Below are 16,207 nucleotides of genomic sequence, written 5' to 3' on the forward strand. Positions count from 1 at the left end.
AGACAAGACACGCACGCAATCACACCAGTAGCTGGGGAGCTGTGACCATTGCTAGGTCATTGGAAAGGCCACACTGTCACACTGACAGATGCTAACTGCACACAGGCCAACACATGACACTGAGATAAGGGAAACCAGATATGAAACCCATTGTATCACTTTTCCCCCCTTTAACTTATGTTAATGACTTCCCGTATCCCTCCGCCTCCTGCTCCCCTTCACTGTTCTGCCCTACTTCTATCACAGAGGGTCCCATGCTGGAGTACACACACACACAAACACACACAGCGATCACAGTGAGCAGATTCCTGATCTGATCTTTATTTAGTTGCGTCACCTTTAAAACTGGAGCAGGTTCCAGATACCTTGTTCCAATCACTGCAACCATCGACACCTGGGTTGGACTCACTTTAAGAGTATTTTGCTCAAACAAGGGCAGCTGTTTATATTTTGTAGAGGAAAAACCGTCTGGGCTCATGGAATTTGGGAAAGTCATTGGTTTGAGGATTTATAGGAAACATACTTTTACGTTTTGTTCAATGGAAACACGAGCAGACTGAATTAATGATTTGTACCTTATGTAAACAAAGAGACTTCACAAACAAAAACTTTATATCCATTTTGATGACGTCCCTATACCTGTAGGTAAAAAGAGTACATATTTACAATTAAAAAGTCGTACATCTTTCAAATGCATTTGTAAATATTAGATATTAGATGTTTAAGAAACTTAATTTATGGAAACTTGTGGAACTCAGATTTCGCCATGTGAGATTTATGAAAGGAACATCTGCCAAGGGTTCTCTTAATCTTCGGCTACAGCGTTAAAAAGCACAATCTCAACAGGAACACTCTCTAAACAGGGTCACTGTTTCAATTTTCTCAGGCTAATTCTTATTACTAGAATAACACCATCCTGCTTTTAATCCTCAACAAACCGTTTTGGGACAGCTGGCACGACGGTGTGCCTAAATAATATTCTTTGTGTGTGTGTGTGTGTGTGTCTGTCTGTCTGTGTGTGCGTGAGGTAGGTTCACATAACATTCATAACTCTGTTACCTGGTTTTGAACTCTCTTTGAAGACCCAAAATTGTCTCATCCAGCTTGTGTTAGGTATCATTTCAATTGACACCATGCACTCTACTACTAGTGCTTTGAATTGAGCATACCTGCATGCTTGTTAGATGGAAACAGCTGTCAGGGGAGATAGCGAGAGTGACTCACTCCTCTTTTTCCCATTTATCTTTTGCCTATTCCAGGCTTGCTCCTCTTATTGTGACCTCCAAGAAAGTCAAAATATCCCGTTATTTTTCTCGTTTTTCTTTTTTCTTTATCGTTTTTACAGTGACTGCAGCATTGTGACTCATTTTTAGAAATGGTACGGCCAGAGGTGTGCTTTGCACCTGGGTTGGATCAGAATGAAAAAATATCAGTATCAGTGAGTGGCGTGCTCATGACCATTTCTATTTTTCAAGAGGTATATCACAAAAGCTTTTTACAAAAGGGTGAATTGAAATCTGTGTGCAGGAGATGTAGCATCTCAGCAAACTAATACATTACATCTGGAATCCACAACAGTCTTTTGGTTTAGTTTACTTGACAACAGAAAGCAACATTTACATCCAAGCTTGTTTGCCAAGGACAACACAATAAAGTCCATGACGCATGCTGTTCCTGTGTTGATTTAATGAATGAGGAAATGTCCAAATGTGCTAACATCTGAATGCAGAAAGGAGCTAGTGGTTTTCAGAAGCTCAAGTTAACAGCAACCTACAGTGAGGACGGAACCAGCAGTATTTGTCACGGTTAGGTCCAAATCCACAACCCCCACATGAGTTTCAAAGGTTTCAACCGTTTCTTAACACAACGGCAATAAATAATCAAAAAGTGCTATGCTGTTGTTCTCAAAGCAATCCAACTTTGAAGGTTAAATTCACTTCCAAAAAGGGCTTCAATCTGGAACCGAGTAACTTCTCTGGCTGTCCTTTTTGCATGTTTCATGGACCTCATTATTTATCCACGTGGTCCTTTCTCTGGCCAAGTTGTATCAGAATCCAAACTGTGATGTTTGCAGCTGCACTTAATGGAGCTGGAGGCTGGCCTTGTGGACAGTGTGTGCATCCAAAAGAGACATTTTATAGCAAACTATTCCAATGAGAGATTAATAAGCGGGTTATTGCTTTCCACAAAGTCGGTGTCGTGTTCACGGTGATTGGAGCTGCTACTTATTGAATTGGAGTGCTTCCTTTACCTTTCATTTAACAGCCTTGGTCCCTACAGGAGGGAAATTAAAACAAAGATTGCAGTTTGTAATTAAGTCTTATTGTTCCACCAACAACAACATTTTTAATACATGATATTGCAACATTAATATTCAGCTAAGGGCCATCCTAGATTCTTACAGTAGATGGGACAAGCAAATCTGAATGCTGCCTTACCCTACATGTACAGATAGTCTTCATTTTTATTTTTCCAGGAGAGAACGGAACAGGTCTATAACATGCTGATCACACACGGTTTTAGAAACTGACATGTTTTTCTCCGTGAAACAACATGCCAAGTTGTACCAGGAAGTGGAAACCGAGGTGATGAGCGATAGGAATTCCATTGGGGTATGTTTTGTTATTTTTGGAGCTTGTTGGTTCATGCCTGCCTCCTACATGACCATCACATACGTATATTCCTTTAAGACATATCTCGTTTCGGAGTGTGAATATTTTAGGATGCATGCCGCACATTCTAAAGGCTATTATATGTGACACCTGCATTCCTTTTTTTGTCTTCATCTGTCAGTAGAACTAATGGATGTGCGTTTGGCCATAGTGACTGAATGACTCATAGTGTAAGCCGTCCAATAAGAAGCCTGTTCTCTCAAAGCTGGAGTAATTGACAGCAGCTCATCTATAAACAGAAATCTGTACTTGTGTTTACAGAAAGCTGAATCCAGGTCAAGTCATTATGGCTTCATCAATTAAAATAGCACCGTGTCTCACAGCTGCCATACCGCCTGTTCTTTACCTTCAAGACATGCTTTAAGTAAGGTTACAGGCCATGACTGGATGGGAAATGTGCTTGCTGATTTGCTTAGCTTCAGTAATATGACATACTTCTGAAATGGAGTACGTTGTGTCAATTAGAGAGAGGTAGGTATAAATAGTTGGGAGGTAGGTGATGAAGTGTTTGTCGCATGCAGAGTTGTAGAATACCTCCATCTGCACTCAATAACTGTAAAATAATAAAACACTCAATAATAAAACAGGAACTTAGTAACACTATCATACATCACATGAATATGCAGTGAGAAAAAAACCTCAGGCAGAATTAGATATAGATACAAACTCTAACTTGGTATAAATCGACAAGCAGAATATACTGTACTAATCATTTATGAAAAGAAAGATACATTAACAAAGCTCAATCAAAGGCGGGTGTGCCTTCATTTGGTTATTTGAATCATCAAAATGATCTTCTTAATGGACATTTGATCTCCATTCACCCCTTAAAAAGAATAAATAATAACACAACTAGTCTTTGAGAAATGAAAACAAAAGTTGTTATCAACAACAGTCGTAGTTCTACATTGGGATCGTACAACTAGTTGCTCCAAATCACTTTCGATATAGTCCATAGCAATCACCTCAGGAGCAGACCAAAAGGACACAAGTAAAAACACACATACACACTGTTGCTTTCACGCTGTGTATCTTATCCCGCTGAATAGCCGCTGTGTGTGACTCTGCCTTTAGCTTTTCCAACACAAATGAATCTTCCACACTAGCCCGATAGCTTATCATTTCCGAGAACACACATTAACTGTGGCAATTCATACACATCCACCCACACATGAAATCACACACACTCCCCCGCACACCAATCATGTCCAGCTCTCGTGTATTTAAAGTGGCAACCTGCTGTTTTGGTTGCTGCTGGTCTCCTGTGCCTGCCAGGGGCCGCTGCTGCTGTTGTTTAATGAGCAGAGGCTCTCCTCAGACTTCTAGCTCTAAGCCTAGTCTGTTTCTGTTGCTGTGTGTCTGCTGTTGCCGCGCTGACCAGAGGAGACACGCAGCTCTGTGTCCCAGGGCTAATTGCTGCTACTTGGCTGTCTTTCTGTGCTCGGCTCTCATTGACTCCCCGGACTCCAGGGGGATTCCCACAGGCACCCAAAGACAAACAAACCTGGGCGGACAATCGATAACGGATGCAAGAGTTACCGCTCAGTGTAGCCGCTGATTAACATTCCCTGGGAATGTGTGTGTGTAATGTGTGTGTGTGTGTGTGCGCGCACTATGTAAGATTTTGTGTATGTGAAGGTGTTAGCTAATTGTCCCCACTCTTTCAGTGCTAACTGGAATCTTCAGCCAGTCCCTAAGTGCTTGTTTATGTGATTTTGATTAAGAGCAGCAGAGAGTTCAGAGGCATCCTCAAAACAACAGCACATTAATGCTCCCAGGTAATTACTGCCTCATCCCAGGTTCACAACCGAGGGGCTGGAATCGTGTCTGTGCCTAAATGCGGTACCTGATCCACTGACAGTTTTAAAGAAACACTGTATGTGTAGCATTTACACGTTTTTTATTGTTTTTATGATGTGTCCTTCTGTTTGTGATGAAATGTGTCACCTCAGGGCATACAAAATATAATGTATCATCATCATCTCATCATCACGAGTCATTATGGAAGGCTATTTATACTCGGCATTGAACATGGATGAACTAAAATACTAGTGCTAATTAGTGTCAACAATTCTACAATCAAACAACGTGTGTAAGATCGTTTTTGTACCCATATTTTGAAACAAAATGACAATGTCCTCGCCACATTGGAAAATTCTCCTCACATATATGTCCGTGATCTGTCCCTGTGTTCCATTGACTGCTGTAGGCTAGCGAGCGATGCCGTGCGTTAGTGTCATCTCGCCTCTCTTCACCCTCTTCACCCTCTCCAATCCCTCTGCTCTCCTTCTCTCTGGGCTCATGTTTGCTTTTGTTCTCGTCTCCAGCCCGCCTGACTCATAATGATGATCTTGACCAAGCGCAATGAAAGGTCGAGGTTTGCCCGAAAATTGCCTCAAAGCAATCAGCCCTGTCTCTCTGCGCTAACAGTGTGAGCTCTCTCAGTCCCTTTTGCCATCTTGCCATCTCTAAAATGTTTCTCTCTGTCCTTCCACTCTCTGTGTTTACCCGGGAGGTGGGGGGGGGGGGGGGGGGTTGCGTTGGGGAGAATTGACAGCAGAGAGTGGGGGGGGGGGGATCTTTCCTGCTTTGAAGTCTCAGCTCTGACCGGCGGCTAGGCGAAGGCTGGGGACTTGAAAGCACCAAGCACCACTGCCTGGTTGACATTTCAGCACAGACCTGTGTGTGTGTGTGTGTGTGTGTGTGTGGGTGTGTGTGTGTTGTGTGTGTGTGTGTGTGGGTGTGTGGTGTGTGTGTGTGTGTGTGTGTGTGTGTGTGTGTGTGTGTGTGTGTGTGTGTGTGTGTGTGTGTGTGTGTGTGTGTGTGTGTGTGTGTGTGTGGTGTGTGTGTGTGTGTGTGTGGGTGTGTGTGTGTGTGTGTGTGTGTGTGTGTGTGTGTGTGTGTGTGTGTGTGTGTGGTGTGTGGTGTGTGTGTGTGTGTGTGTGTGTGTGTGTGTGTGTGTGTGTGTGTGTGTGTGTGTGTGTGTGCGTGCGTGCGTGCGTGCGTGCGTGCGTGCGTGGGTGTGCGCGGGTGTGGGTGTGTGTGGACAACAGAGTGTCTCCTTATGTCTTCAGCTGTCCTCACGGACTGCTGGCTGCTGGGGGCTATTTGCCTCCACACCGAAGGGATTACCTTTCATTACATGAAAAACAGAATCTCCCATTCAACCTCTAACCCCTCTCTCAACAATAGTGCCTTTGGGATGCAGTGCCACAGCTGATACCCCTATTAGAAATACACCCTCAGTAGCCAGACAGACATTGCATGAGCCATAGCCACATGGACATTTTATATGATGTTTAGAACACACATAAGGCTCAAGGACAGCCTCCTTTGGGTCAGCTGTTCCTTCCAGCCCAGTGTGCCGGAGTGGCTTTCCTCTGATGGCTTCACACACATGAAAGACTTCACTTTAATGTGTCACACTGTACCCACACACTCAGCCAAACAACATCAAAGCCTGCCCGTGGGCCTGTTAGCTGGACGAATGTCTTAATCTACCGCCTGATTGCGTGTGTGTGTGTGTGTGCCTCCCTTTCTGTCTGTCCTGCGAAATGGTGTAAACAGGTGTTAACATGTCAGCCCACAAGATGCCACATGCCGCTGTGTCATGATCTCCCGAACAGCTGTCCCCCCCGCTGTTGTGTGCGTGGGTGTTTCAGGGTGACTGTGTGTGAGTGTGTGTGTTTACTGTAAGGTTATAAATGGCTGCAAGAGGAGCTTTAGCCCTAGATATTGTGCAAAGCCAAGGACAAACAAAGGGAAAGGGCAAATCATGAAAGGGAGCTTTATGGCAATAACTGATTTCCTTGAAAACTCTTGGAAATGTCCCCGGTGATATTTGATTTAGTTGGCAGGGAGAGAGACCAGCAAACACACAGTTCATCTCTGCTGCTAGCTAATGTCCCCATCAACAGCCATGACGAATGCCCTTGAGCAAAGAATACAAACTCTCCTTTTGTCTGTCTCTCTGGATTCAAGTTTATAATGCCTGTAATGTGAATGTACATCTCTGTCCTAAGGTGGAGATTGAGAAGCTGGACTACCACCACTACCTGCCTCTGTTCTTTGACGGCTTATGTGAGACGGTGCATCCCTACGAGTTCTTCGCCCGCCAGGGGGTCCATGACATGCTGGAGCACGGAGGCACCAAGATCCAGCCCGTCATCCCCCAGCTCATCATCCCCATAAAGAGTGAGTCTGCTCTCACCCTTTACAAAGCACAGAAAACACAGCTCCTCTCCAGAGGAACCCAGTGTGTTGATGTCCTTTTACCTCTACTGTGGTACCCAGCCACTGAAAGGTGGTTATCTGAAAAAGATACTGCTCAAATGCTCGCCTAGTATGAGCCTAAATGCAGCTTTGTGGATATGCAATTTAAAATAATGTGTTTTAATAATATAATAAAACACACAGGAACATTATCACAGTTGTTCAACTATTACAAATCCAGCAACTATTCAATTAACTTCTGCAGCATTCTGTATTTACATTAGTTTGACACTTGTTTAACCTTTAACTAAATATCATTAATATTCTATGAGTGGCTGACTGCCAAGTGATCTACCCAGTAAGAGTTCAATTGCAGCCTTAATAAATATTTATGTCAATATTTAATTTATGAGAGCATCATTACATTTTGATTACCGTTTGATGAGACAAATCCCAAGTCTAGAAGATATTCTCAGTTTTTTTAATTGTAGCTAGCCTCAGCCTTCAACAAATCAGAAGGTAGTAACAAACACAATTAAATAGAAGGACATTTATAGTTAGTAGGAAATATCAGGTCTCAGAAATATAATCACCTTTAATTTCTCTCAAAATTGCCATAGCTTGAAAATACACGAGAATACATTAAAAAGAATAGTGTTATCAATGTCAAATGTAATGTTCTTTTTAATATGTATTGTTATCTAAGACGTTTGAACATATTCTCTAATAATGACATCCCTCTCACACCTGTCTCAAAATACTGCAGAAGCAATGGAGGGCAACTTTAATAGCAGTAGGTGCAACATGCTTTGCCTGATATAGACTCACCTGTCTTAAACACTTGTGCTACAACAGATGCTAACATAACAGTCCTGTGACAAGTCCTAATTTGGTTTCACAGTCATACGGTTCCTATTATTACATTAACCCTCAGGGCGAAGCGTCCTTGTATATTTGCATTCGCCTGAAGAGGTAGAGTCTAAAAGCATGCCCGATAATCTGCCGTGTGCAATGCAGTGACAAACCACATTTAACTGTGTCATCGTGGTGAGCCTCCTTACCTTTCCACGCTGACGTCTTTTCCATACGCACACATTAGCAGATGGAGATGGGCGGAAAGGTCACGTCTGAGGTCAGAGCGTTCTATAAATACTGACATCAGAATTTACAGTGAGTGGGCGATAAAGGGTTTCTGGTGTGGCGAACACAAGGTGCAGAGAAGTTAGAGGAATGCAGAGTGTGGCTTTTGTTTGAACATTTCTGCACACACACACCTACACACACACACACTGTCTTTGTTTGGCGCCGCTGCCAAGCTGAGTGTCAGTTTCAAAGTGGGAGCCTTTAAGTGGCGCCCAGTGAGCCTGGGATAGTGTTCATGTCATGGGCAGTTGGCTGCCTGTGTGTACGTGTATGTAAGTGTGTGTGTGTGTGTGTGTTCTCTGTTTATGTGTGGGTGTGGGACGTCTGTGGAGGCGGGGGGGCGTGACGGCCAACACTAGGCACGGCTGTTGGAGACACAGAGACACGGTGACAGACTGACCCTGGCACAAAGTCTGTCACCACACTGCACTGAGCACACACTGCCAGGTCTCAACCATTACACACTGTGATATGCCTGGTTGTGTGTGTACATTACATTTTCTGTAGTTTATCTGCAAAATCATAATATTCCAAATGAAGCAGTGTTTTAGTTAAGTATAAACAGGTTGAGTACATTTCATTCCATTATTTTAAAACCGTATCCAAGACAAATCGTTTTTTTAAAGGGCATCATCTATCAAGTATTTTTAAGAAACAATTTTTTAATGCTGAATTGTTTTCTTAAAAACACTTTTTTTTATTGTCTTTATATATATATTTTTTTCTTATACCTACTTTGCAACTTATTTTTTTAGATTGTTTATGTTCGCACCACCAGATTCCAAAGCAAATTCCTTGTATGTGTAAACGCACCTGGCAATAAACTTGATTCTGATTCTGAAAAAGTTTAAATAATTGGAAAACAGAATGACAATGTTGCCCTTCCTCAAGAGGCTCCCACTCTACACCCAACGTGACATTATGCACAGAGTTGCTGTGACACTCGCTAACTTAGACAGAAGTTTATAAATTCAGCCCCCTCAGCAGTTTTACTCATTTTCCTTTCGGAGGCCAGACCAAAGGTTATGGTTATGCTCCTCATGAAAACACATACTTTGCACTGATAATGGAATTTTAAATGGCCCTGCTCCTTATTAACTTCTTGGTTTATTAGAAATCAGGCCCGTTTCTCCATCCAAAAGGCAAAGCCGCCAGTCCGTGTCTCTGTTGCAGATTAATTACTTTTCTATGGAGCAGGGAAGAAGAGGGGATGGTGGAAAGAGGAAGAAAGTAAAAAGCCGTCTGCAGTCTAAAATGGCAAGATATATATTTTTCTCCCTCTGACGTTAATACATCTTCAATGTGGCTGGCAGGCTCTTATCTGCAGAGTCACGTCAGGCCCCGGTGAATTTTGATGATGACTGCAGGTCGCCCAATGAGAATACACAATGAAGGAGGCTCTGGCTGACATTATACTCTAAGGCCCTGCACTCAGTGACTTAGGTGAACACTTTCCTACAGTAAACCCTGGTAACTTCTACCCTATGCATAAAAAAGGTGGGAATAGAATACTTGGATTTAATACATATGTGCTTGATTTAAGATAAAGTAAGGCATAAAAGGTCCCGATCCTGCTGAGCTAAACAGCACCATGACTAAAGAAGAAAGGGTAAATTGAACTGAAATGCTGTGGTTTGGGTTTTCCTTAAATAGGGAGGAGGATTCAGAGTCATGCCTCCATTGAGCCTCTCTTGATTGGCATAACATTTGTTCAGCTTTGGACAAAAATGTGACTTTCATTACAAGAAGATCCTCGGTTACGCCTCTGCACGGGAACGTCTTCTTCTGATCTGGAAAGTATATTTATATTATGAGCGAGAACATTTCACCACTAAACTATTCAACGCGTCAATGACATCTCAAAGGAAACAGAGGTCACCACTGTTTTATTTTCCCACTGAATATGAAACAGGATTTGTCCAAGCACCGGTTTTATACCAGCATTAATACATCAGGCTCTCGGCCGCCGTCACTCCCGCTCTCTTAATTTTATTTTTTTCCTTTCTCTTTTTTTTTTTCCCCCGGCAAGACGAGTGTCGATGAATAATTGAACAGTCCCGCGGTCCAAATGTCACAGCAGGGAAAATTGTTTGCGCTGGCTGGTAATTAGAATTTCATTGTTTGTTATGTAGGTTTGAAATTCCTGTCATTCCACATTCCACCTTATCTCGGTGATGGCAGTTATCACCGCACTTGTCTATCTGGGGAGACACTACGGCAGAGATGGAGAGATGGTACGGAGCACAATACATTCGCTCATTCAGCATCATCTCCACTGCTCTGCATAGGACACACACACACACACACACACACACACACACACACACACACACACACACACACACACACACACACACACACACACACACACACACACACACACACACACACACACACACACACACACACACACACACACACACACACACTGCCACTGACAGAGACAAAGACAAACTCTCAAATGGTCACCGAACAATGGACCTGGTTCTAGTCATTTTCTTACATTCACATATAAAAATGTTTCAATAATGCAATATGATGAGATTAAGTGTTTTATCCCCTCAACCTCTCACCCACCTGTTGATCTTTATAGCTTTCCTTTCAGCACCAGTGCTCATGACTGAAGCTGACATTTAGTTTTGAACGTTTCAGTGTGCATGCCCGGATAGTTGCGTGTGTATCAGTGTGACTTATGTGTGCTTGTGAGAGCTTTGTATTTGCATATGAGCTGTTTTGACAAAGGCAGTGTGCACATGTTGCTGTAATCTGAGTGCTCTACTGTAGCACAAGGGTTGTTGTTGTCTTTCTCTCAGGCAGTCTTCTCTCATTCAGTCCGTAGTGCTGGGGATAAAAGTCAGTATTGTTGAATCCGTAGTAACATGACTTGCTATGGAAGAGAAGGACACACTCCCTGTGGAAGATGGAGGACTGGCAGAAGAAGACTGTGCCTCTCTGTGAATTGATGTTGTTGACTGAACAGGCACTGAACCAAATGAGTAGCGTTGCCTCCAAGTTGCTTGTAAAACAGACACTTCATTGCACTTGTGGCAACGAGCGTTGTCATTATCAACATGACTGAAGAGTAAACACATTTCATCCCTTATGCTTTTCCAATTCGTTTTGGGCGGCCATTTGTTCTGTGAGAGTAAATGTGACCAGCCCTCTTGAAAAGTCAGGTGTCAAAAGAGAAAAAAGAAATCGAATGAAGGAGAGAGCGTTTATCTTTGCTTCAGGTTTCGCCAAATCAGTATAAGAGGTACTTTACTGATTCCAAATTAGGAAATGTTTGCGTTGCAACAGCATAAAAAACAAAAACAAGGCATTGCACATAGGTAGAAATGAAAGAGTAGAAATAAACAATATTAGAATCTCAAAATAGAATTAAAACTTCATTAAAAAGTAGAGAATATACACTAGACTGTGAAGATACAAATCTATAAAGTCTGACAATAAACAGGGTGCGTACGGGTGCTGGAAATCCTTGAAAATGCTTGAAATTGTACGAGGTGTTTTCAAGGTTTGAAAAGTGCTTGAATTTTGGGAATGGTGCTTGAATTTGGGATAAAGTGCTTGAAATTGTAAATGCTTTACTTCGCTTTTTAGATTAAAAGAAAATAAAGAAGTCTGAGCGCGCTTAATTGCTTCGCTTTTACATAAAACAGCTCCGCTCCGGCCTTCCCGCGCAATGCGCGTGACCGGCAAGTGTTTTTGTTACGTGTGTGACCTGGGCATTCTGATGAGAGTGATAGATGACAGTATGCCAGGAGGTTGCCGTTTCAACGAGCGTTGGCTAGCAGAAGACAAATACAAGCCATGGCTAAGACGAGGGTCAAGCCCAAGAGTAGCCTCCTGCAAAGTGTGCAACAATAACGATGCGAGAGTCTGCGCTGACGAGCGACACACCACACGAAAGGTACGCCATAGGAGAGCATTTTAGATTAGGCTATCGTTGCATGTAAAATACATATACAATACTTTTCTCTGTGCGCGGCAAAACAAGCTCGCCAAAATGGCTTCACTAGTCTGGCAGTATTTTAAGTGTCCGAAAATGACAATAAAATAGCGGTATGCAACGTGTGTGTGAAGCAGAAATCCTGCAGCTCCACCCGCTGTGACAGACCGGTGAGCGGAGCAGAACACACATTAAGAGTTAGACCTAACACACTTAGCTATTTGATCTACCTCTGGAACAAGCTAAACTAGTTATAAATATATTTATTCTTCACTGTCGGGTCGCTCATTACTGGATCAGTGAGCTGCATGAGATACTGACGGGCTGTCAGGAGAGAGAGAGAGAGAGAGAGAGAGAGAGAGAGAGGAGAGAGAGAGGAGAGAGAGAGAGAGGGAGAGAGAGGGAGAGAGAGGAAAAGAGAGCGATATCGGTATCGGCCGATACTGATTCCGGCGATCGGCTCCAAAATTGGCGATCGGAGCATCCCTAATAATTGTATATGATATGTTTTATAATGATTGATCATGAAAGTGTTCTCAAAGCTGGTAAAGGTGCAGCTAGTTTGAATGACTTTGTATACTACAGAGTAGCTTGTGAATTTACTCCAGGTGGAACTAAAGTCTGATTTAACACTTGGTTATATTTCACATCATTCATCCACATCTGTAAAGTAACTAAATGTATTAATACATGTAGTGGAGTAGAAGTACACCATGTACCTCTGGACTGTAGTGGAGTAGAAGTACACCATGTACCTCTGAACTGTAGTGGAGTAGAAGTACACCATGTACCTCTGGACTGTAGTGGAGTAGAAGTACACCATGTACCTCTGAACTGTAGTGGAGTAGAAGTACACCATGTACCTCTGGACTGTAGTGGAGTAGAAGTACACCATGTACCTCTGAACTGTAGTGGAGTCAAAGTACTCCATGTACCTCTGAACTGTAGTGGCATAGAAGTACACCATGTACCTCTGACTTGTGTTTACTGCCAACCTAAAAGTACCTCAAAAATAGTAATCAATAATGTATTGAAAAGTTATTTGGCTGATTGTTTTATATTGGCTCAGCCAGGTTATATGGGATGCCCAGTCTACGTACAGATGGGTCACTCATTTTGAAATATTAAACTTAGTTTTCTTTTCTAACATTTTTAATTTTTCATCCTCATGTAGAATGCTATTATGAAACACACATTTGGTTGTTTATAGCATAAAGAACATCTGATTTAATGTAAGGTAGGGAAATAATCATTTGAGTATAAGTATGTGTATATAAATATGTCATTTACAACAGCTGTAAGATGCTTGAAAAGCTTGAAAATGCACCTTGAAAATGCTTGAAAAGTGCTTGAATTTGACTTTGGAAAAGGTATAAGAACCCTGAATAAAACACTATTGAAGGGTAAAACTATATTGTTGTCATGTATTTAGCTTTTTGATTTGAGGCAATTAGTGTTTAGTTTTTCAGTTCTAGTACTTTCTACAACAAATACCTCTCTCTCTTTCTTCTTCTTCACTCTCACCTATTAACACACTCTTCTTCTTCTCTCTGTCAATCAGTGTCTCTGCTCATAATCTGGTTTCTTTGTTCGGACTCTTTCTTCAGACATCTTGCTTTTAATGTCTTTCAAATGTTTTTGTATTGTTGTTGCTTACTTGCACAAAAACCACACTGTGATGGCATTAGCATCTCCTCTTTGTGAAAGTAGGCATCAGATGACAGTTTCATGAAGATAAATAGCACAGGCCTGTTTTTTCAAATGTGGGTTATGCTGACAGTCTGCACAGGGGATTACCAGCACTCATGCAGAAGCTCACATCAAAAAACCTTAAAAAAGAACAAATAAAACCAGCGTAAAGAAGCAGAAAAATATGTCAGTCTTACTTGCTAATCACAGTTATTTTCTAACCCTTTGCCCTACGCCTGTCACGTCTCTTCATCTCTCCCTCTGACAATTTGTCTTCTGTTGTTTTTCCCCTTCTCTCCTTCTCTTTCTTGATCTCTCTACCCCTCCATCTCTCGCGCCATCATTCCCTTTTGTTCTCTCTATCAGTGGGAGACGGAGTTAAGTGCACCTCTAGGCCAAATAGCCCCGTGATTGGCTCTCACTTACCTCTGCCTCTCTTGTGCATTTGAAATCACTGATTGCAGAGAAGCCATTCTAAATCAAAGTCCAGCTATAAAGGAAATGCTTTCAAGGTAGAGGAAGTGAGTAGGGGTCAAGATGTATGTGTAATGTGGCTGTGTGTGTATGCTAAGCCCACTCCTTTGTACCATATAATTGCAGTTGTCAGAATCGCTCCACATTTACTGTCCCTGCTCCTGCCTGGACAAACAACCCATAAATCTGATATAAAAAGTGACGGATTGTTTACCCTCGCAGCCTCCCTTTTTGCCCGCTTTCGCTGACCTTTGCCCCCTGTTCCCACGTCTAGATGCTCTGAACACGAGGAACCGACAGGTGATCTGCACCACCCTGAAAGGCCTGCAGCATCTGGTGATGTCCGGAGACATGGTGGGGGAGGCTCTGGTGCCGTACTACAGACAGATCCTGCCCATTCTCAACATCTTCAAGAACATGAACAGTGAGTAACAAATGGCTGAGTGTTAATTCAGGAGCAGATGGTGTGTCAGCATGACGAGGGCTCTGCTCTTTTTGTGGGGCATTGAGTGTGTGGTGGATGTGTAAGAACGCGCTTTGTGTTATAAATCATTTCTGGTGCTAGGACTGCTCCTACGTCAGTGAGTTGATTAACAGCAAACGATTACGAGCCTGTGAAAGGCAGTGATAAGTATTCATGTGCAGTGTTTAGCCTGTGGTTTGGTTAAAACAGCTGATTCCACAGAGCTGCTCCGTTTTGTGAAATGCTGTGCAGATGTCAAGTGTCTATTTTCTTTGACTGTGCATCTTTTGACATGCAGGCAGAAAGCAACCGGTTTTCTACCTTTTGTTTTCTCTGTGGAATCCAATGTATTCGCCTGTCCCTGAATCCTTTTGTTCCTTTTCCTCCCACCACTTTAACATCCACTTGACAGAGAAGCTCCATTTTGTCCTTTCTGCTGTCAGTCATGCTGAATTGTGCCGTGCTGTTGAGGAGAGGGACTTTGTCCTTGCTCTCCCTGAAAGCCTCTACCTGGGTGACACCAAGACCTGGGGAGATTGGCATCCGATAGGCAGGGCTCTTTGTGTGGCTGTGTCAAAGCATTTAGCATGGTGTGACATGATGTGGGACCATTGACGGCTTAGAGGCACAGCCAATGCCAAACGCCGCTCACCGCACAGTCAGTAGGATGTGGAGAGTGACATTGCGAATCAATCATTTAAACACAGGCTTTAAAAGGAGAAAACACAAGGTTTAGTCTCTTAATCAATATCCAATTTGAATCTCTTGTCTCTTTAATTCGCTTACATTATCTTTTACTATTTGCTGAGGTCTAAAAAAGGAGATAGCGGAGGAAAGACAAAGGATGGCGAAAAAAAGCCTCCCTTATTAGCGCGTGGCCGTATGCAAATCTCCTCGGTAAATTAGCTGTCAAATCAATCCCCTAAACCGCTTTGAAGCGTGAGCTCCCCCGCCGCAGCGCACGCTCAGCAGTTGGCCGTTGAACCCCACCAGGAATAGTTTTATCTCCGCCTGGTAGTTACAGGGCCTGTCTACCTGCCTGCCTGCCTGCGTGTCTGTCCTTCTCTGGGCGAGCATCGATTAAACCCCGAGCCCACCCCTCACCTGGCAGACGGCCCTGCCATTGAACTCTCCCACAGAGAGGAGAGTCAGCCAGATAGAGGCTAAATTGGCTAAACATAGCAAGCACTGCATAGGCATCCAGTAGAGTTTCTCACTTTTTAAAGTTTGCTTAGACTTTGGGGCTGATTATTCAGAAAGTTTAACCAAAGTATACAAGTTTGTATATTTAAGTGAGAATATAAATGAGTTCATACATAGATAGATACACATATTTCCAGTGTTTTTCTCCCTTTTTCATCTAGATCACCACCCACTCCCTGCTAACTCACAAAGATACAACTTCAAATGCAGAGAATGTACGCTTTCTCTTTTGGGGACCAAATGCTCTGTGAATCAGAACTCTGTGTTCTTTTTCTCTGTAAAACGCAACATTTTTCAGGGTTGTTGTTCTCTAAAACTCTTCATCTCGCTGTGTGCGCCTTTGTCTTTGTCTCGTTTTATGTGGCTTGTTTATACCGATATCAAGGCTTTCATTGAAGT

At 42.8% G+C, this 16,207-nt stretch overlaps 1 protein-coding gene across 2 annotated transcripts in view; it reads left to right on the forward strand.

The window, feature by feature from the left end:
* pacrg (PARK2 co-regulated) overlaps positions 1-16,207 on the forward strand; it is a 126,339-nt gene that overhangs the window by 54,200 nt on the left and 55,932 nt on the right. For both annotated transcript variants that reach the window (XM_034124051.1, XM_034124054.1), the window contains exons 3-4: positions 6,695-6,866; positions 14,417-14,566. In XM_034124051.1, the coding sequence (XP_033979942.1) occupies positions 6,695-6,866; positions 14,417-14,566 (322 nt within the window). The remainder of the gene's footprint in view (positions 1-6,694; positions 6,867-14,416; positions 14,567-16,207) is intronic.

This window comes from Trematomus bernacchii, unplaced genomic scaffold (genome assembly GCF_902827165.1).
Source record: "Trematomus bernacchii unplaced genomic scaffold, fTreBer1.1, whole genome shotgun sequence".
Lineage (NCBI taxonomy): Eukaryota > Metazoa > Chordata > Actinopteri > Perciformes > Nototheniidae > Trematomus > Trematomus bernacchii.